This window comes from Megascapheus bottae, chromosome 9 (assembly GCF_031878675.1).
Source record: "Megascapheus bottae isolate mThoBot1 chromosome 9, mThoBot2.hap1, whole genome shotgun sequence".
Lineage (NCBI taxonomy): Eukaryota > Metazoa > Chordata > Mammalia > Rodentia > Geomyidae > Megascapheus > Megascapheus bottae.
This window is the reverse complement of record NC_143517.1, coordinates 38,160,637-38,183,464: the sequence shown is the minus strand read 5'-3', so window position 1 is coordinate 38,183,464 and position 22,828 is coordinate 38,160,637. Positions and strand designations below refer to the sequence as shown.

At 40.3% G+C, this 22,828-nt stretch overlaps 1 protein-coding gene across 4 annotated transcripts in view; it reads right to left on the bottom strand.

Annotated features, from left to right (window-relative positions):
* Cpq (carboxypeptidase Q) overlaps nucleotides 1–22,828 on the bottom strand; it is a 387,604-nt gene that overhangs the window by 92,126 nt on the left and 272,650 nt on the right. For all 4 annotated transcript variants that reach the window (XM_090339115.1, XM_090339112.1, XM_090339113.1 and 1 more), the window contains exon 6: nucleotides 4,277–4,368. In XM_090339115.1, the coding sequence (XP_090195241.1) occupies nucleotides 4,277–4,368 (92 nt within the window). The remainder of the gene's footprint in view (nucleotides 1–4,276; nucleotides 4,369–22,828) is intronic.

The window sequence follows — 22,828 nt, the reverse complement described above, 5'->3', positions numbered from 1 at the left end:
TTCTCCATATTCTGTGGCCAACTAGATGATAAATTGAATTAGTCAACTTCCTGTGGCTGTAATGTTATATCTGAGATAAAAGCTTAATGGAAGTAAGATTGGTTCTGGCCATAGTCTCAGAGGCTTTAGGCCATAGTCACATGGCTCTGCTGTCATGGCCTATGCGGAGGACTCTCATGGTGGGAGCCTGACGTAAAGTGATCTTGCTCACATCATGGCAGCCAGAATGCAAACAGAGTGAATGAGTTGATAGAAAGGATCACAAGATCACCGTATCACACACACCAATGTCAGAAGCAAAACTCAGTGATTATCAGTGTGAAGGGGTGGCACTGCCCCTTTTCTCCCCTCCCTGGCCACTCACTCAGGTCCACTCATTCTACAAAGAGTAGGCCTGAATCTTTCCCCTTCACTATTATATCACAGTCATGTCTTCTGTTTCAAATTCCCCTACATTTGCCAGGTTACTTGGTTAATGATGGAGTCCTCTGAAAAGATGAAATATTTTGGTAAGAAAAATTAGAGCCATATTCTACACTGATTACACTAATTATTGCATTTCTTACTTATGAGTTTTTTCTTTTTTTAAAATTGTGATTAATAGAAGGGTTACATTATATCATATGAGTTTTTTAATTTTTATTTTTTGCCAGTCCCAGCACTTGAACTCAGGGCCTGAGCTTGGGCTTTCTCAAGGCTAGTACTCTACCACTTGAGCCACAGCACCACTTCTACCTGAGTTTTCATGCATAATAGGCAGGCACTCTACCACTAGGCCAAACACCTGGCTCTCTTATGCATGAGTTTAAAGTCACTGTATGACCAAGGACTGGAACTTCTATTCTTCTTTTGTTTGTTGACTGGCTAAGGCCTCCTGATATTTTGACGGTTACAGAGCTGGGCTTACTTTGAGCCTGAGAAGTGATCATGAGAGAACAGCTAGTCCTGCAGCTGGGATGCTTGGGAATTTAGGAGAAAGTGAGAGGAAGGCCTGTGTGGGTGAGCTTTGTACCATGTCAATGTCATGGACACTCTTCTACAGTGTGTGCAGGGCTGGGGCTGAGAAGTGGCTGTCTAGAGGGCAACTGTGTTTCCTAGCCTCTCAAGCAGCTGCACTGCATGACTACATCTTGCCTGTGAAGTGTGAGTGGACATGGATGGAGTCATTCCACACCTGTCCCGTGCAAACTCGCTCTTCTCTCCTGTCCCACTATGCAAGGGTTCCTAAAAACCAGGCTGCTAAAGAGCCTGCCTGCCTGGATTCCTGGATAACTGCACACAGCAGAACCCCACCATATATTGAGTGTTAGATGGACAAGGAATAAGCTTCTGTTGACATTAAGCCACTGGGATTAACTTAGTGGGACAGAGGATCTCTGCTGTGACTAGGGGCTGCTGGGCTGTCTGCTGACATTTGATGACACTAAAGACTGGTTGCTTGAATCCCTCACTTCCGGATGAATGGCTTGCTTTTATATGAACTTGTTAGCCATACTTCTATCAATATAGTTCTCATCCATATACGATCTTTGAAAGTGGCTGAGTTATGCAAAGCATGCACAGTGTGTGTGTGTGTGTGTGAGTGTGTGTGTGTGTGTGTGTGTGTGTGCATGTGTGTTGTACTAGAACTTGAACTCAGGGCCTGTACTTGCTATGCTGGTCCTCTACTACTCGAGTCACATGATCAGCTCAGATTTTTGCTGGTTGTTTTTGTGTCTTGCAAACTTTTGTTCCTGGTCTGGCCTCAATTCCCAATTCTTCCATTCTCATTCCTTTAGGTAGCTAGGATTGCAGTCATGAGCCACCTGTGTCTAGCTCATAATGTCTTTTGAAAATTGAGATAATAATGACCCTAAAGCCAAAATTATATGTTTTTCATTCTGGAATTTCTTCTTTCCATCTCTGCAAAGGCTGCAGACTAGCCATCAGTATGCAGAACCATTTGTGTGAAGACAGATACTGCCAAGCGAAAAAAGTTCTGTTCATGTGATTGCATGTCCTCTGAGTGTATATGTGTGCGTGCTTGTGTCCTTGTCAACTTCTCACAGGTTTAAAATTGAGTCTAAGGAAATTTCTAGCTAGATCTACTGGGCTTTACATCCATTTTATTTCCCTTGGGGTAGAGTATACGGTAGAGTATAAAAGAGCTTTAGAATAGTTCTTCTAGGTGTTCTGGGGTTTTGTTTTTTTGTTTAAATAAAATCTGAGATGTATGAAGTTTTAAAGTCTCTTGGTTAAAAATAAGTGGGTTACAGTTCTTGACCTGCAGGTAACATGCAAGCTTCTAAGCAGGATTTATATATCCTTGTTCAGGCTCCTGTCTATGCCACCACACTGCTTTGTCTGCTACACATCTTGCATTCTGTGCACCCACCCCTGTGAACTCCTGTTTCTGCAGGGTGCAGTGCCCTGTCTTTATTCTAGGCCTTCACACATGGTTCTGCCTGCCAAGGTCTGGTATTGCCCCCTGGTTCACACTCATTTTCTATTGCTTCCTACTCAGTATTCAGCTCTGGCTTTCGATGCTATTTCTCCCTCACACCTTATTCAGACTGCCCTCCAAAGCTAGGTTAACTGACCTTCCTGTGTCTGCCATTAACACCTTGTTTTCTATTAGAAGACTCAACCCCTTGCATCATACGTGAAATTAAGCAGTTGGTGTCCTTTACTCTGTTGTCTCTGTAAGGTCAGGGATGAACTGCTTTAATGGCATGAGCTTGATCCTTAACATGATGTATGAAGTATAGTAGTTGCTCAGGAAATGTGCATTACATGTTGCTGAACCTATAACAATCCTGTGTACCAAAGTTAGGAACAATGTCATTGACCTATCAAACAAAGGACACTTAGATTTTCTTATCCCCAAGATCACTAGCAGGCACAAGAACTAGAGTGGTAAGACCATGGTAACAACGTAAGTCCTTAGATAATAAATTATACTTAGTGATCAAATTCATGACCCAGAACTCAAACTAACTGACACACAGGGCAATAGAAGTGGCTGGGTATTAAATAATTAAAATAGATGCAAACACAAATAAGTAACAATTAACTCTTCCTGATCTGCAGAACATGCTCCTTCCCATCTGGTGAGGAGGTGAGGAGAAGATGCCCAGCAGCTGTGGCTGGTCTCCTTCCTGGCTCCCACCTACTGTTTCAAGAACTCCTTTGTGAACTAATATCTGACTGTACAAGAGCACTGTAGAGATTATAGGTTTTGCTCTCCAAGATTTTTCTCAATATTAATCTCCTTGCATCCCATATTCAAAATAGTTTGATAGTCCACAAGTACCCACTTGCTTTGAGTGCCACATGTGCCAAAATGCAGTCAAGGTCAAACGAAGCTGTCCTCTACATTCCCACAAATGGTTCTCATAGCTGCCATACTGCTGTGTGAGTATTGTAATACTGTTGGCTGACTCTTAGCCTAGCACTTGGTCCTTAATGCCAAGACTTCTAGTAGGAACTTGGGTTTTGAGGGATGGGGCTGAGGTCAGTGAGAAGAGAGGATGTTTTCTCATTATTACTACCCTTTACTATTTCTCTGGTATTCATGTGCACAATTGACTTAGAGAAACTACAGAAAATGGCAGCGTGCAGTAAGGAGTTCCTAGGGCCACACAGTGTGATGTAGAAATGCAAAAGCCTTAACATATTCTTTTATGTATATAGAAAAAATATATAAAATATCACTTCTTACATTACTTCTTGCCAGAAATCACTTAATGTAATAAGATAATATATGGATGTTTGTATATTTTTATGAACTTTCTATGTATCCATACATACAGTGTTTTTATATCATGTTGCTATATTATTTTATATTTTATTTCTCCATTTGTTTCTCTTTCTTTCTCACCTCTACATTCAAGCAGGTGATATCTCTGTGATTCACATGTAAGCAACAATATTCAGCAAGACAGAAGGTTTCTGGGATTAGGTTAAACACAGTAAAAGCCTTAAAATATTAAAAATGGTTTTCTTAAAAAAGACCCCAAATGAACAACTTAATAATAAAGAGTAAATGATGCCCCTTCCCCACTGCCTCAAAAGAGAAAGGAATGGAAAAAGCCTGATCTGCATACCATCGCCTCCACAGCTCACCCAAGCATTCACAGGATGGGGCTAGGTGTTTGCCTGTGTCTGCTGACCACAAAGTCGTGAGTATGAAATGGATGGTTACTGAGGACGTTTAAATCAAAGATGGCAATCAGCACTTGTGGTTCATGCTGACATTCAACAGGCAAATGCTCAGCAATCCACAGCGCGTTTCTACCTTGTGTAGCCGGTAGTACTGTAAGGCTCCGATTCCACCTTGTTCTTCTGCAGTCCAGAGTACCAGGCGCAGAGTCCTCTTCGGACGCAGCCCTGGGAGAAAAACAGAAGAAAAGATCCTTCAGTTGATTTTGATTATTTTTCCAAAGATGGGACCTGTGGTCTACTGTAGAGTGGCAGGAGGGAGTCAGGGGCATTCCTCTTCTGCTGGTGTGGTTGTCTGCTCAGGGTATGAGTGACAGTGCAGAGAAGCAATGTGGGGGCTAATTTCTGTGGATGGATAATGGCACTACCCAGTAGTGTCAAATGTTATTCAAAGGCCAGGAGCTAAGAGCCTCTCAGCACATCCTTAGCTGGAAATTCTGCCTGGCAGGGTCCAACGGATGGCCAAGTTTGGTGAGCTAGCACATTATATCCAGAAGGTACAATATAGGAGAAGCTTAAGGAGATCTTGGGGCCTTCCAGAAACCTGGGAAGAAATCCTTTGGTTTTGCCTCAAGGTAAAACACTTAGAAAATTACTTAGTTTACATCCACACGTACAGTGAGCTCCTCATGCTATTCTCTGTAATGTAATCCCTGAGAGAAGCACATGTTATCCTTGTTATGTTATGTTTTCTGCTATGTTATGTTTGTCCATTACCAATTTCTTCTTCTAACTGGAATTATAAGGTCATTCACTTAAGGTGACTGAAATCAACTGAATGACATTTATTCATCTTATTAGTTCACCAACAGTCTGGTGGAAATTCCACTGACTAGTAATTACATTTCTGTGGATAGTCCCTGACTTGTCATGTTTCAACTTAACTGACCCCCAACTCCTCCTGCATAGCTGGAGTTTGAACTGAGGGCATTCATGCTTGCCAGGTAGGTACTCTACTTCAGCCCCTTTCCTCTGCTTGTTTTCTTTTAAGATGGGGTCTTGTTTTTTGCATTGGAATGCTTGGACTACCATCCTCCTGTTTTACACTTCCCTCTATGGCTGGAATAACAGGCCCTCATCATCATGCCTAGAGACATTGAATGAGAAGAGATCTTGTGAACTTTTTGTTCAAACTTGCCATGAACTATAAATCTCCAATTTCAGTCACTTGAACAGCCAGGGGTACATGCCTGCACCACCAGTGCCTAGCTCAATTTAAGTACTTTTTGATATCACATTGGGGTGAAAAGAGATATATATTGTGAAGAAAACAAACTGAACTTCGATCTTTTCCTGGGCTAGTGTTGTATTAGTACAGTGGTCTCTCACAGTTCTGCACAGTGGCAGCTGGCTTCAGCTGCCCACCAGTCACACGATCATGAGAAACAGTAAATGGCTATTCCACAGTGGAGCAAGTGCAGTCAAGGTTTAGGATGGGTTTGGCTTATAATTTGTTTTATAAGGATGCAGTCCCATTGTTGGTTGAGAAGTCTTTCTATATGGAGATCACTAGACATACCTAGAAGCATTCTGAGTGGCTATGGTTAACAATGAGGAAGTTAGCAAGTTAACTACAAGGAAGCTAATTTCTGGCCTTGAAAAATGGCAAAACAGAATGTTAACCATACTGCATTGTCACCAAGAATTAAAACCGGTCCTATTTCAGACCTGATAATATCATTTATGAGAAATGATAAAGGCAGAAAAATGAGGAACTGGGCTTACATCTTGCTGATAGAATCCATCTTTTTATCTCCACACAGAGGAGCCATTGGGAAAGACTGAAGTGTACTTATAGTGGCTCCGAGGTAGACATGCCAGAAATCCCAGTATAACCATGTATGTGCTACCCTTTAGGGGGATAGCCTTTAAAGGAAAGGAGCAGCCTGTATGACCAATATTCCTGGGACAATAAATACCTCTCTCAGGCATTGACAGGTCTTTTCTGCTCATAAGCCAAGTGCTAAGAAGCTGAAAGAAAGGAACTTCAATTTCCACTGAACTGAACATTGCAGTCAATCCGAGTGCCAGAGGAAGCCCGGACAATAAATTGCCACATTCAATTGCTGAGCAACTCCCATTGGCATTTCTGTTAAGTCCATGGAGATGCTAACTCCTCATGGTTGCTACACTCTGGTTCAAGTCCCTCCACAGATGACGCTTCACACGTCAGCTAGGAGGACCTTTGCAAAACTGAAGGGAGCTCATGACATTTCTCTGCTCACACCCCTATAATTCCAGTGCAAGCTTGTCTCATTGTGATACCCCTGGTGATCTTAGATCACTTGGCTTACATCCATTAAGAACAGCAAAAGAATGGATACATGCAAAGTTTGGTTAGAAACAAAGTCAAAGCCACTTCCTCAAACTTTATCTCCTCTTAAAATATTTTCTGCTACCTCATTTCCAGGCAAGGAGTTATGTGGGTAAATGGTAGACAGACCTCCTCACCCTTATTGTTAGATGAAAGCTATGTAACCTGGAAAATTGATCTACCTGAATCTCAGCCTCCTTATCTGTGAAGAACGGATGGCATCTATCTGTGTATCTATCATCTATCTATCTATCTATCTATCTATCTATCTATCTATCTATCTATCTATCTACCTGCCATAGCTCTTTGTCAGGATGTTGTGAAGAATGAATGATGGGAGGACACATATAAGACAGCTGTGAGGTTGGCATGTAACCAACATTTAGTGATGAGTTACAAGGCTCAGTATGGTTTCTAGGCACAAAACATTCTCTTTACCCTGAGACAGAAAGATCATCTACATACCAGAGAGAAGATGCCCTCAACCACTTGAGGATAAAAACATCTCAGAGGCCCTGCTACCTGTGCCACATAGTCAAATTACCTGCTTGCATTAATGGCATAAGCTTAGTTGTCTTGGAGAAAAATCTAATCAGGATCACCAAAGGTCTCCACCTTTGGTCTCACCAATAGAAGTGTGTCTATGGTTGATTTAAATCAAATGACATTTTGCTTGCAACACAGGAAAAAATATGAAAGCTAGATAAGGCTCTATTGCTTACATGCTGCAAATGAAAATCTAAACAGCTTTTTTTTGTCCACTGGAAAAAGTAAGTCCTGCATATTTCTTTTTATATCTCTCTGGACCAACCAGAAAATCAATTCTGAAATTTTAAAAGGATGAGTTCTCTACTGCAGGCTTCGAACACATGTTGAAAGGGGTGACCTTGATCAAGATATATTGTTTTCATGAACTGCTTTGTTAAATGGAAACTCCTTTGTACAATGACTTAAAGATAAAGATGTTTTCTTAAAGCAAAAGTTCTCAATGTCTCTCTACAGGTTTGAAGTGCCACTTGAGTCAAGTTTGCGTGGGACTTGTCTTCATGCCTCAAATCAGCCTTAGATGCCACATTAAGATAATAAAGAAGTAGTCTGAAGTGAGGAGTGCTTGGGTCCCCATAGGACAGAAGCATAGAAGGTTATAAAGATGCACAGAGTTCCTGAGGCTTGGCCCAGGAAGATCAACACCCATCATTAGCACATTTCAGACTCAGCAGAAAATTTTACTGCTAATTTCACAAAATCAAGGCCCCACGGAAAAGCTGAGAGGAACCCAGTGGTTTGGCAAATATGTTATCCAGTCCAAAGTCCCTTTTCCTTTCCAAAATGTCCTTAAACCTAAGAAGAAGAGATGGATGGGACTTTATTCAATGACTAGGCCTTGAGACTAATGTGTCATTTAGGTTCTCAGGTCACCTGAGTCTGTAAAGGGGCCTCGGGTAGGGTATAAACAGGTGTTGGGGATATAGTTTGGGTGAACTATTCCATTGCCAGCTCTGCCACTGCTGGCTCTGTGGGATTAGATTTGTTACCTAACTGCTCCCACCTCCAAAAGCTGCATTGCACTAAAAGCAAAATGGTAATGGCCTCCTCAAAGTGTTAGGCAAGTCTGTATCAAACACAGTACCTGGCCTACAGGATTTGGCTTTCTCTTTATCACTCTTTCAGATACTTCAGCTGGTGCCAACAATTACCAGGGAATGGATATGAGAGGACCAGGGCAGAAAGCTTGCCTTATTTCCTATTAGGATGATGCCTTATGGTAAGAATGCATTGGCCAGCAAGGAAAACACAGATTCCATCTAACCTGTAGCAACACACAGCTCCTTTCCACATGACATGCTCATTCATTTCAACATCAGACACCAGGCCAGTGAGGGCCAGTCAGAAATTTAATTTTCTGGATGAAAACAAAGGCTAAATGTATCTGAACACTGAAGGCAATCAATCTGTCTAAACTGATCATTTTTTAAATGATAGATTTTATTGGGTCTCTCAGATCCAAGCCATCTTATTTTCTGGTGGTATTAGGATTTGAACACAGGATCTCATACTTATTAGGCAGTGCTCAATACTTATACTGTGACCCCCCCCCACGAAATGCTCAGTATGTAAAAGTAACAGCAACAGCAGAAATTATAAAAGTAAAACAAGAACAACAGTAGCAACACAGTGGAGTGCCATGAGGTTAAATGTGAGCATTCATTTCTTGGTAGAATGGAGGTCAGTGAACAGCTCATTTATAATCCTGGTTCCCATCTCTGGCCCTGACTCACTGGAATGCAATTTCAGTCCCAGAAAAGCACATGAAAGAAAGTTCTAGAATTGGAAAAGAGAGACCACACCTAATTTTAACTGGCTAGGAATCAGAATGTACTGAATTTTCACCAGAGAATAGGCAATTAGTTTTATAAAGAGTTAGACAAGCTTCCCAGATGCCCCTTGACGTCCTAGAATTTCAAGACCTCCAGAAAGAATAAGCACTGGCTGGAAGCATCATAATTTTTCTCTAAAAGAATAAAAAGTGCCAATGTCCAAACAGCCAGTATGTCCAGACTTAGTTGTAGTGGATGAAATATGATATGCATGCATTTCAGTGAAGACAATAGACTACGAAAGGGGTGGGGAATCGTGCCTATGAGAAAAGAGAAATGAGAAAGAAAATACACTTATTTTTCATTTTCTTAAATTTACAGATGAAAAGGCTGAGAGAGGAGCAACATTATGCTAATAAATAGAAAAGGTCAAAGGATTGTCCTATATCTGCATCAGGAAAAGGACAGAGCCAAATAAACTCCACTTTCAACAGAAAAACCCTCATTAATCCCTTTTCTAGATGGCTTTCTTAAGTCATGACTTTTAAGGAACACTATTGTTAACATGTACTGACCCCAGTACCCATCTCCTTATCAGCACTGAGTCCTCTAGAACTACACATAAGCTCTCCCATTGTGACCTATCTTTGCAGAGAAATCACAGACGGCTCTTAGAGAAACATATTCACACTCATGACATATGATGGTAGTTGCCCAACTCTAGGGCTATACTGACAGGGTCTCTTCTTGCAGTAAGCTAGAGTAATGAGAGTCTAGTATCTGATTTACAGAAATAAATAATGACTTAGTAGCCTACGACTTCAATGAGAAGAGATATTAAAGCAAGGTGGTTATATGTATTAGGGTTGAGACCTGTTTTTACCCTGAGCAAATTAGATAATTTGTCATGTAATATGTAAGCACAGTTATCATTGATTGTTTTTAAAGGGGGCATGGTGAGACAAAGATTAATTATTTTAACGAAGTAACCATAACTGCTGTTTCTGAGGAGAAGGAAAAAGTCACTTTATAAATCTTTTTGTTCTTTAGAATCACCACTGGGTGGCTTTCTTAGTTATGCAAATGTACAGTGATTATGTACTTTCAGGGAGACCAGGACAAGGCACCAATGTTTTTCTGAAGTCCACCTTGAAAGTTGATGACTATTGGGCTACTTGAAGAAATGACCTGGACAGTGGGCAGGAGGTGAATAAGTACAGAGAAAGAGTCCAGAGCCTTTTGGACTCTAGAAATCTGGTATCATCACTTGTTTTCTGGAATTGGGAGCTGGGATAAGAGAATTTCCAGATGAAGGTGACAGTAATTAATGTTCTGAACAAGGAAGGTCCTAGAAATCACCAAAATAAAGATGCCCTAATGAAGGAGAGTATGATCTATGGGCTTACCTCCACGTCCTGCCACCCTGGCATAGTGGTTATCATTTGAAAACAATGGTTGGGCCAGAAATATAAGCAAAGGGAGCTGGATGCCCAGGATACCCTGCACCAGCCAGAGAGCACAGCTGGCACAAGCAGATCCAGAGACAGTGTCTGGAGCAGGACTAATCTACTGGCCTGAGAATTCACCCAGATTCCCCAACAAGTCTGAGGAGGGGGAGGGGCCTCAGGAAGACAGAGATAATTCCTACCTGTGAAGTAATTAACTGTACAGAAAATGGAAGCACTGTAATAGTTTTTATACTCTATGTTTGTAGAACAGGCCATAACACTATTTCTAGAATTTAAAAGGAATGGTTCTATCTCATTGTAATGATTAGGTTTCTAATAGCCAGGAAAATGCCTACAGCCATTCAAGAAACTGAAACTCTCTGACTACATGTGAGAGGGCCATTTCTGACCTATTCCTGCTACCAACTTTCATAACTGGGTACCGATCCATTGCTTGTGTCTCTTATCCTAACTTGCAGTCACATCACATCAGTCCCAGAATACACCACACTATCTCAGATTCCAGCCGTTAGATCTGTCCTTACCTTTTATACCTAATAAACAAACATCAGTTCAAAGCCTATTTCTAATATTACTTTCTCATGAAGGCTCTAGTTACTCAAAGGCAATGATGGACGTTCCATTTTCAATATTTCTCTAGAACATCATCTATCTATCTGTCTATCTGTCTATCTATTTATACTCTTGTGATCTCAACCCCAATACATATAACCACCCTGCTTCATTATCTCTTTTCATTTGCTACTAAGCCATTATTTATTACTGTGAATCAGATCTCTGTGTCTATCTCTGTCTGTGTCTATGTCCCTATCTCTCTTCTAAAATATCTATCTTTATACTAGATTATTTATTTTCTGAAAGTTACTAATTTTTTGATAGGTAACAATCAACAAATGAATAGATGTTTATTGATTGACAGACTGAATATAGTCCTCTAAGTATAAATAAAAGGCACTGCCATGCCATTTAATCTAAAACATGTTAGTACCTACTCAGTTGTGAAAACTGCTAAAATATGCCTGATTTGTAAGACCAAAGCCTAAATAGCATAGCTGAAAACACTCCAGTAGCCAAGAAAACTAAATGTGCTTCAACATTTGATTTAGTTGCTATTATGTGACTTTTATCGAACACGTGGGTCTAGACAAAAGTTAGTACATTAGAGCTAAACATAGTGGATGCCTGTATTACTAGCCACTCAGGAGGCATGGGTAGGAGTATAGTTATCCAAGGCCACCCTGACAAAACCACAAGGCCCTATCTGAAAGACCAACTGAAAGCAAACAGCCTGGAAATGGGTCTCATGTAGTAGAGCACGTGTGAAACAAGCACAAGGTCTGACATTCAGTCCTCCGTATTGACTGCCCTGTGTGAACAAATATTTAGTATATTATAGCTCTTGTAATCAATCCTCAAATAAATGTCATAATGGCTAACAGAATTAAAATATAGGTATTTCTGTTAAATTTCTGACAGATATCTTTGAGTTTAGACTCTGATAATATGTCAATATAAAAATACTTCCTTTGTTAAGATTAAAACTAAGGAAAACAAAATAGCCTGTATTCAAAACCCAAATAGCCTGTATTTTGTTATGTTTCATGTAAGTTTGTATGTGCATATATGCATATATATGCCCAAAAAATGTTCTAGATATGCAAATCAGTATTTTATATGTAGTTTTATTTATGCTACTATTCCTACTTAAAGTCAAGGCATATATGATCCTTGTGTAAAATAACCAGATCTTTAAGAAAAATATTCCTTAACAGGCATGGCACTTGTAATCAAAGGATGCAGGACACTGAGGCACAAGGGTCATGAGTTTGAAGTCAGCTTGGACTATATAAGTTTCAGACCAAACTGGATTAGATAATGGGCTTCTATTTTTTTAAAAAAATGTCTCTCAAATGTTTTTAACTGTCCTCCAATAATTGGGCATTTAAGGTTTTGATTCATAGGACAATTTATTAAAAATAAAAGTACTGAGTCTAAATGGTAAGGGTTTTCAAGTTTTTGTCTATTTACCAAGGCCTCAAGGAGAGGTTACCAATTTATATGAGAAAATTCAGTTTATTTAATGCAGAAGCTTCCATCTTACCTCTTTTATTTTTTTGTGTATCTCATACCTATACTTATACTACATTTTATTCATTTTTAGCTATTCATTTTTACATGCTCATTCACACCCAATCTCTAGACCATTTTAACATGATTGAGACAAATGTGAAATTTCTTTTTTTCTTTTCATATATTTTTATTGTAATTAATAGAAGAGTTACATTATATTCACCAGATAGAAGGTGCATTACTTCACAAACATTGATACCCTTTCTCATGTCTTGATCCCCATTTCCCTCCCCCCACTCCCACCCCTCATCTTGTTTTCCCCTCTTCCCTATCTGATTTCAAATAACCAAATAAGCATATATATAATATATCAAATAACAAGGTAAAATCCTGTAACAATATGAGACAACCAAGTGACAGCAAACAAATGTGGAATTTCTGATACCTGACTAGTGTGTAAATAGATGAATTTGTATTTCATATTGAAATTGCCTGCTACCAGGACTCTTCTATCAACAGAGTTAAGATAATATGGGAAGCATGCAGGGATCACAAACTTGAGCTCACTGGCATTTTAAAGTGTATGATTTCTTTTCCCTGTCATCATTTAGAGGTTATTTATCTATAAGAAGAAATTAAGAGAGATTTACAATAGAGCAAAACCTAGATATATAGGCCATATAGTATGACGCTAAATGAAAGGCTCTCTAGGATATAGAAACAAAAGCCATGTAATGAGTGATTGTTGTCCTTAATGTACTATGTTATCTCTCATCTCTTTTGCTGTCCTTTGGTTATCTCATATGGTTACAGTATTTTACCTTGTATCTGATATATTGTATAGATGTTTATTTGGTTATTTGAAGTCGGATAGGGAAGGGGGGAAAACAAGATGAGGGGCGGGGGTGGGGGAAGGGAATGGGGACCAAGACATGAGAAACGGTATCAATGTTTGTGAAGTAATGCACCTTTTAGCTGGTGAATATAATGTAACCCTTCTATTAATTACAATAAAAATATATGAAAAAAAGAAGAGTTTGTGCCTAGTGTGCACAAAGACCCGGGTTTGATTCCTTAGTACCACATACATAGAAAAAGCCAGAAGTGGTGCTGTGGCTTAAGTGGTAGAGCTGTAACCTTGAGAAAGCCCAAGGACAGTATTCAGGCCCTGAGCCCAAGCCCAGGACTGACAAAAAAAAAAAAAAAGAATGTCAGTTAACGATACATTTGAACTCTGCATCACATTTGTGATAAGAGCTCTGCCTTGCAAAGCCAGCAACAGAATAATTTTAAGACAAATGAGGAAAAGTCAAGTACAGGTAGCACCCAAACACATTCACATCTAGCTGTGTGGCTCTGTGTATCTGAGCCCTTACAGAGATGCATTTGGAGGAGGAGGCACAGCAACTTGGTTCCTGAGGTACTTCGATCAGGGATTGCTGAAAGTAATGGTTTCCAACAAGCCATTGAAAGAGATCATTTCTGGATCCCCTCTCAACCTCAAACAGCAGACAGAAAGTTGTAAGTTATTTTCTAATACAGAAATTGCCATTCTGATACATCTTTTCAAAGCTCTCTTTTTTTAACAAAGAAGATTGTAATTCACACTCTCAGAGTTTCCTAGTACATAAAATGAATTGCAAAGTTATTGATACTTAACATGAAACACTATTGAAACATTAATCATTTCTTATTTTTGACCAGAAGGAGATTATCATCCTGATTCTTGAGATCTAGTTATGTTTAGTTTTAGACTGTAGAACATTTGGTGGTACTAATCCAGTTTTCAACATCAGTTCATCTTCCTGAGTACACTTGGCTCCCAGGAATGCTTGCTAACTACTCTTGCCCTGGACAGCCCTTCTGGCTTTCTGCTCCCCCAAGCTCCGTGGAATGCCCCCAACACTCCTAAGTGCTATCCCAGTCCTATTCCTAAGACACTGCTTGAACAGGTCACTGGTTGTGTGAATAATCTTTAGCAGCTCTTTGTCATCGCTAGCAAAGCTCCAATCTTCCTTGAACATCTATGTCTTACAATAATCCAGTTGTTATAATTAAGAGCTGAAGGTATATATTTACATAGCGAACACACAACATTGTCAGTACAAGTAATTAAAAGCCAAATTCATTGATTTTTATATAGAAGTAATAATTTTTTTCTTCTCTCCTTAAACTAATTTCTAATTTTTTGTTTTGGCCATGGGTCTGTGGGGCAAACTATTTTTCTTGGAACAGCATTTACAGTTCTATGCAGTCTCAATTCCAGCCTCTTCTCATCTCTAAGCCTTGTTTCCATGGAGATTGTACTCCTTCCTTCCTTCCCACTTTTGTGCTCTTTTTTATACCATTTAGGCCACCTTGTTTGGCCTTCATTTCTTCCCCCTCAACAGACCTCAAGCCCCACCATCTTTCCAAGGTCCATTTGTAATTAATCCTGCTCCCCTCTTTCCTTTCTCTGAAGATCAAGGCTGTGTTCAGGTTTACCTATTCATCAATTATAATTTGTGTATTTTCTGCTTTAATTTACTGATAAGGCCTCTGATAAATCAAAAATCCCCATACCTATTTGTGTGTTCGTAGATTATTGTAACTAGAAAGAAATTGTTTTGAGTTGCAAGAGAGAAATAGAGTAGATTATACAAAATGAGTATTTGACACAAAGGATACTTTTAACCATTAAGCTCATTAACAGTTAAATTTGATTAAAAGAAAATAAAGTTTGGCTACAAGAATAATATGGGGCAAGGCTGGGAGTATGGCCTAGTGGTAGGGTGCTTGGTTGGCTTGAAGGAAGACTGGGTTCTATTCCTTGGTACCACATATACAGAAAAGCTAGGAGTGGTGCTGTGGCTCCAGTGGTAGAGCGATAGCCTTGAGGAAGGCTCAAGGACAGGGTTCAGGCCCTGAGTTTAAGCCACAGGACTGGGAAGGAGAAGGAGAAGGAGAAGAGGAAGAGGAGGAGGAGGAGGAGGAGGAGGAGGAGGAGGAAGGAGAAGGAGAAGGAGAAGGAGAAGGAGAAGGAGGAGGAGGAGGAGGGGGAGGGGGAGGGGGAGGGGAAGGGAGAAGGAGAGGAGGAAGAGGAAGTGGGAGAGGGAGGGAGAAGGAGAAGAGGAGGAGGAGGAAGAGGAAGATGGGGAAGGTGGCATAGGTGGAAATAGATTGTTATCTTTGATACCTTGCACATTGGTGGTATTAGAATTGGTGACTAAAAATATCAAGCCTTATTCCTAGAGGCATGGGACTGCTATTTTTTCAAGAGAGCCTATCTAGCCATTCAGGACAATTGCTTTTTTATCAAAAACTGACAAATGTAAGACATACTGGTGTTATTGAGATGAACAAACTTAAAGAAAATCTAGGGGTGTTTACAGGAAATTTCAGTGCTTCAGTTTTTATGGTTCTTACAATGCCAAGGTTATCTAATATTAGTCAATGTTTGCTTTTCCAGATCATTTTGGCCCTTTATGTATAAAAGTTGGTAGGGTAAGGGAGAAATTTCACATAGTCTGTTAAAAGTATTTATAGGAGCTCATAAAAATATTCTTAAAACCTCAGGGGCTGTTGTCTGAGAATGATGGCTCAAGTTTATCTCTGCTCTCACGTGTCAAGTTTATAGGGGTGTGCTCGGTCTGTGAACATTTTACTTTTGAAATGAAACCAAATCCATGCTGAGTTATGTGCTCAGTGTGGGAAGGAATGTAATGCCTCCATTCTCAGCACTTTTCCCAGGACCCCTAGCCTCAAATCTTAAAATCAATTGACTACAATATTTTTCCTCCTTGTATATGTAAACATATCAAGAATACAATTTCCCATGATATTCTAACTTACTTGTTTCTGTTTCCCAGAGTTAGTAGTTATTAAAATGGATCATTATCCAAACATGTATATAAAACATGCATATAAAATTCTCTATAAAGATAAGAAACAAAAATTCTATAGTAAACCTTATGAATGTAACTCTACATATCACGCCTACAATAAAAAATTAATTAATTAACAAAATTCTGTAGTAAACACACAAATCAACAAATACTCAGTGGACTAATTGCATAGGAATTACAAAGCCTAAATAGTCCGTAATCAAAGCTACTTGAGTGGGCAAGGTAGCTACTCTAGAGGCAGAAATCATAAAAATGTCCTGGGTACAGACAAGTATCTCTACACTTATTGACTTTCAGCAACACTTTGGGGAGCTGAATGGGCTGTATCTGCTAGTGCCTCTCCTGCTATTGTATCTAGCTGGAGTTACCACAAAGGATTGCTTACCCATTCATTTATACTTATTTGGCTCTTCCCATGGCTTGAGCTTCCACACAACTTGGTGGCTGAGTTCCAGGAACAATCATGTGTGGAGCCAGGTAGAAGCTGTGATACCTTTTAGATTTAGGTAGAAGCTATAGTATCTTTTGGAATCTAGTGAGGAGAGGAATTTCAGGGCATATTTTGAAATGTACAGAGATAGTACCTCCAGCACTAGAGTAGCAGGTGAGGCCTAAGGTTCCAGAGTCCAGAGATGTTAGATACTTTCTGCTCTTTTTATATTATTTACTCTTCTCTACCTTGTATAGTTTATTAGACACCTCAAAATCTTTTTAGATATCCCTGTGTTATTTTTTTATCATCATCATCATAACCATCATCAGCATCAGCATCATCATCATCATCATCGATATGGGTGCTTTGAATTCAAGCTAGGGAAACCTGATTTTTCTAAAATGATCCATCTTCTAGACAGAGGTTACAAAAAAGAGAGAGAAACACCTGAGTTCAAGATGATGGAAGGGGAAGGAAGCAGCAAGAAAAGCATTTACAGCGCTGTCACTTGAGACATGGCCAAAGTTCAGAGCAAGACTGGGGAGAAGAGATTAAGATTTGTTGCGCACTGAGTCCTCTGATGGATATCTGCAGAAGTTTAGAAATGATACCTCATATAATCAGAGAAGATGTGTCACACAATTACAGACTATACATAATTTGTATGTTCTATTTAATTTTAATAAGCAGATAATAATGCCTTCCTTTTTTTCCAAATAATGACATGGAGAGGCAGAGAAATTAAGTCACTTGCCCTTAATATATCACAGGTAAGCATCAGAACTTGAGTTTGAACTGGGGGCTGTCTAATGTCAAGCCATGCTCTCATAAACTTCAGGTCATTTCCTTTTCAAACCATAAACTGCAATGGAAGGGTCTGACCAGTTCTGAGAAATCTCTTATCTTCTGTCTCTTTTCATTTGAAAATCTCACATCAAATCACATAATCTAACAAAGCTATTGAATCTGTCCCCGTTACTCAGAGGTCTGTGTTATAACCTTCAAAGTCCAGCTGAAAATACAGTCCAATTTAAAAGAGATAAAGTGTCAAGAATATGACCTACAGACAGGTCGGGTATGTGTTAGGACACTGGGGTTGAGAGCTGGAATCAATGCAAAGGACACTGTTGGATTGATGAAGACAAATAGCTCCCAAGGTAATCAAGAAGCCAAACAAAACTGGAACGTCCAGATGTACAGCAATGGCAATAATACAATCTTAGTTGCTCAAAGAATCATTACTGCCAAGCACTGGTGGCTCATATCTGTATTCCCTACTACTTGGGACGATGAGCTAAGAGGAATGTGGTTTGAAGCTAGCTCAGGCAGGAAAGTCTGTGAGATCCTTATCCCTAACTAAACACCAAAACAGCCAGAAGCAGAGTTGTGGCTCAAATGGTAGAGTGCTAACTTTGAGCACAAAGCTAAACACAGCACTCAGGCCTTTAGTTCAAGCCCCAGGGCTGGTACACACACACACACACACACACACACACACACACACACACACACACACACACACACACACAATCATCACTAACTTCAGATAAACAGCAGATAGAAAACAGAAGAGTAATTTATCTTCTAGATGGGTTCCTCAATTGTATTTCAGAAGACTGAGTTATAGAAAAATTAAACATGAATGTAAAAATTGAATAAGCCTAGCAGTCAGTTCAACAAATCAACAAAATGCATTTTCTATACAGAAAAACCTTAGAGCTTTCCAAAAACCAAGATAACATTACAGTCTAGATTATTGTGGAAAATAATATGAATAAATTACTTTTTGCTGTCAGCAATGCATCCTGTTAGAAAAGAGAAACAGAGAAAATTTACAGGCTCTAAATTCTTCTAAGTAAAACTAATATTTGAAGGATCAAGCTTTCTCCTGTTCTTTGTAGAGAAGGTTATGCCAGAGGTAGAGACATGACTGAGTTCTGAGCTAGCTCTGGGGAAGGGCAGAAAGGTGATCGAGGAGTAGATTGGTGGAAAGCAACTACAGAACTGTGAAAGTAGTTAAAGGTCCACCGAGGCCAGTAGACATGACTGGCCAGCTGGTGAGAAGGTGAGGCTTCAAGAGTGCTAAACTAGGATTTACTGGTTACTTGACAGCATGCTAGACACTGAGCCAATTTTCTTTGCAGACATTATCTCATTTAATGTTCATAACAATCCTCTAATACTTGAGAGTATTGTGGTATTGGATAGTATTATCCCAACGTTATAGATAAAAAGACAAAAGTTAAAAGAATGCAAGTGACTTATACAGTGTCACAGAGATGGCCAAAGCCAGAGGTAACAAATGGATTGAGATTTTTTTTGACCCCACTGTCCAGAGGTTATCAACTAAATCATGCTACTCTGGCCTGCTTACATTGAAATTACTCCCTGTCACAAAGAATAACTCAGGACAAATATTAATGGTGTAGGAAGGTCATAGAGCCAAACATCCATGAAAGGATGGAAGATGCTGAATTGATGATTTAGTCACTAGTGCTACATCACCAGGTGGCATCACAGCAGGCACAGGAGCTGTCCTCACATGCCCTATCTGTAGCCACTGTGACCCCACCTTCTAGCCTCTCATGTTGCCACTGTAACCTGTCCCAGGTAACCGAAGATGGAGATAAAGGCCGAGAGTAAGGAAGTTGACCAAAGGCAGAGATGCAAAGAAAAATAGCAGCTCAAAAACCCCAACCTGGGGCAGAATGATCAAATCACATTTACAGTCATGAAACAGAACCATCCTATTCTTCCACTGTGTCCTGTTTGCAGCATCCTGGGAAAAGTTAGCAGATCTAATTAGCAGATCTTGCTCCCTCACTAGGCTCACAGACTGACTGACCAAAGGCAGGGATGAAAGACAATCAGTGCAAAGAAAACCCAGAGAAAAATGAGTTGAGTAGCTACAATAGACATGCTTAAAAACCATTTCTTTACTTTTTCTTTTTGTGCCAGTCCTGAAACTTGAACTCAGGCCCTAAGTGCTATTTCTGAGATTTTGTTCTCAAACTAACACTCAACCACTTGAGTCATACCTCCACTTTTGGCTTTTTGGGAGTTAATTGGAGATAAGAGTCTCATAGATGGGCTGGGAGTGTGCCCTAGTATGCATGAAGCCCTGGGTTCGATTCCTCAGTACCACAGATGCTGAAAAAGATGGAAGTGGTGTTGTGGCTCAAGTGGTAGTAAGAAATCCCAAGGACAGTATCCAGGCCCTGAGTTCAAGTCCCAGGACTGTCATCAGTTTAAGGAAAGACACTGTCTTTCACTGCCTATCACTTCCAGTGCCTCTTGCTATGAGTACTGTGCATGGAATTGCTATGGACAGGTCACCTTCATGCTTCAGCTACTTTCTGTGATAGACACAAAGCAGACATGCACTGGAGGAGTGTCTAGGACTTGAGTAGAAAGAACACTGGAGCCGGGGGCACAGGATCAGAGATCCCACACAGAAAGGGGCCAGCCTAGTGGGCCTGAGGCTTGAACAGGTGCATTGTGGTTGCTGGAGGCTAATACAGAGCCTCTGGCAGGTGAAGAAATGGTGACCAGCAGCTGGCTGCACAAAGGCTGCCAGTGCAGTGACTGGGCATGGATAGTAAGAGCAGTTCTGCCTCTGGTATTAAGCAGAGGCCAGAAGGGATCCAAAGCCAGGGTTCAGGAAGGACAGGGCATCACCCCAAACCCAGCCAATCAGCTCAGCAAGTGAAGGGACACACATGCCAGCAGTGGATACAATGACAAACCAGACTTCTGTGGTATCTGGATAACCTTAATGTGGGCAGGAGGATGTTAACTAAAGAATAAAGAAGGGCCAGGAGGGTCACCTAGAGGTAGAAAGATTGCCTAGCATGCATGAACCCCTGGGTTTCATTTCTGGGCACCACATACACAGAAAAAGCCAGAAGTGGTGCTGTGGCTCAAGTAGTAGATCTCTAGCCTCGAGAGAGCCCAAGACAGTGCACAGGCCCTGAGTTCAAGACCCAGGACTGGCAAAAAAAAAAGATATTTAGTAACAGAATGAAGGCTTTTTTTTTTCTATTTTAAAAGTCAACAAGCTGAGTGAAACAACTGGGTCATATAAGTGTTAACTGATGGTAAGGAGTAAGACATAGTTCCAGGCTCTCCCGTACAAAGCACAGGGTCTGCACTTTTCTCTGTGTGAGTCCTTACATGTATCCAGTGGGCAGTGGATGATGCACTAGGGGTCTAGTCCTGTGGGAACCTAACACAGTGGGAGGTGGTGACAAATTCATCAGATACATACATGTGAGCCTAACAAGAAGTACCTGTTGGCCCGGTCCCATCGCTGAAAAATGAGGACCCAGAGTCAAGGGTTGAGTGTTCTTTTGGTTCTGGCTTCTCACTGACTTTGTTGAAAGGTTCACATTTGTCCTAACATGCATCCTAAAATGTCCAAGCATAGTAAGATACAATATTATCTAGATTCTCCTGAAATACCTTTTCCAGCTTTCCCATTCTCTTTGGCTCAACTTGCTACCACATTCTTTAAGTCTCCTCTGGGTGCTGGGTGATCAATAGTACATTGCCTCTAACTGTTCTTAGCAATAATTTTGTCTCTAAATTCATCAAAGGAAAAGTGACATTAAAGAGATTTTTTTAAAAGCACAGTAATATCAGGCCATTTTCCCAGGCTTCATTTTCTCTAGGAAGAGACCCTAAAGAGGTAGGACTGCTATTTACCCCTCTCCCTGCCCCCACAAATGTTTATGTACTCTGTATACCAACAATGTTCACTTACACATGTTCAAGCCTCCAATCTGGAATGCTTTCAACTACCTAATCCAATCTGAGCCAGACTGTTTTACTGCTCTAGTATTAAATACAGTACCAGAGTGAGTCCCTCCCTTCCTAACAGACTGTGGACATTAAATGTGACATAAATAAGATCTTCCCCCAGGGTTTCGCAGCTCACTTCTTTACAGCATTAAAATGGTTACTTCACCTGAAGTCCTCGAAGAAAAACAGCCCATTCTTTATTATGCTCAAAGGCGATTTCTTCCCCCATCAAGAACTGTATCCTGCTACTGCTCTGAAAGCAGTCTAGTTCAAGGCTTAGATCACCTTGGACTCCACAGTATGACCATGGTCCGGACACCTGGATTTTTCAGTGAAATTGCCATCCGCTTTGGACATTTACACATATTTGTCATTTTAGAAATTGTGCTTTGCTTTTGCTCCTGGGGAAGTAAAGGATTTTTCTGAGGATCGTGTCAAATACCCCTGTGATGACTTCCATTTTGGGGTGCTAATATTATCATCCATTACTAGGCTACAGGCACTGTCAGCTTTGAAAACAGCTACTTTCTGGAAAATAAAATTGAAGTCAGGAGCCAAATAAGTTCTCAGTGGCATTTACAGATGTCATTTTCTTCCAGATAGTACCTGTGGCATTGCTGTGGGATAGATGGGTCTGCTTTGGATGGGCTACCAGTCGCACTGTAGGAAGACCCTGACACTCAAAGAGCTAATTGAAAAAAAAAAATAAAACAGAAAAACATGGTGCAGCTTCACTTAAAAGTTGGATGTCCAAAATTAAGCCAAGCAAAAGGTACTGTGTGGAAGTTCAAGTGAAGTAAAATACTGTGCCTCTCTTAAGAGAAGCCTTTCTTAATACAGAGCTAGCTGTTGAAGATGTTGGAGGTACTTCTGAAATTTTAGAAAACAAACTTCAGATGAACAAACTTTGCAGGGGTGGGAAAGGCAGTGTGTGTGTGTGTGTGTGTGTGTGTGTGTGTGTGTGTGTGTGTGTGTGTGTGTGTGTTAAAATGACAGAGGTTGCATATGCCTTCTTCTGGTTTGCTTTTATTTTTTTTTTAGAAAGCATTTTTTTCATGTTTTCCTATTTTGCAGTAGCTCTCCCCTCTTAGATTCTTAGATTGCCAAACTAAGAAAGAATCTCTACCTCCATGTACTCTATTTAGTTGAAAGACAAGTTTCATCTACTCCACGCTGGAGAGTGTGCCAGAAACCTGCCACAAAAGTCAGGTAACAAAAGGCTCCCTTCAGAGTCTGTTGCTTTCCAGGTCCCGCTGCTCTGAGACCAGCTAAGTTGTTTTCCATGCACCTGTGTCCTTAGGAGCTGCCAGCAAGGCTGTCAGTACAACATAGTGATCCTG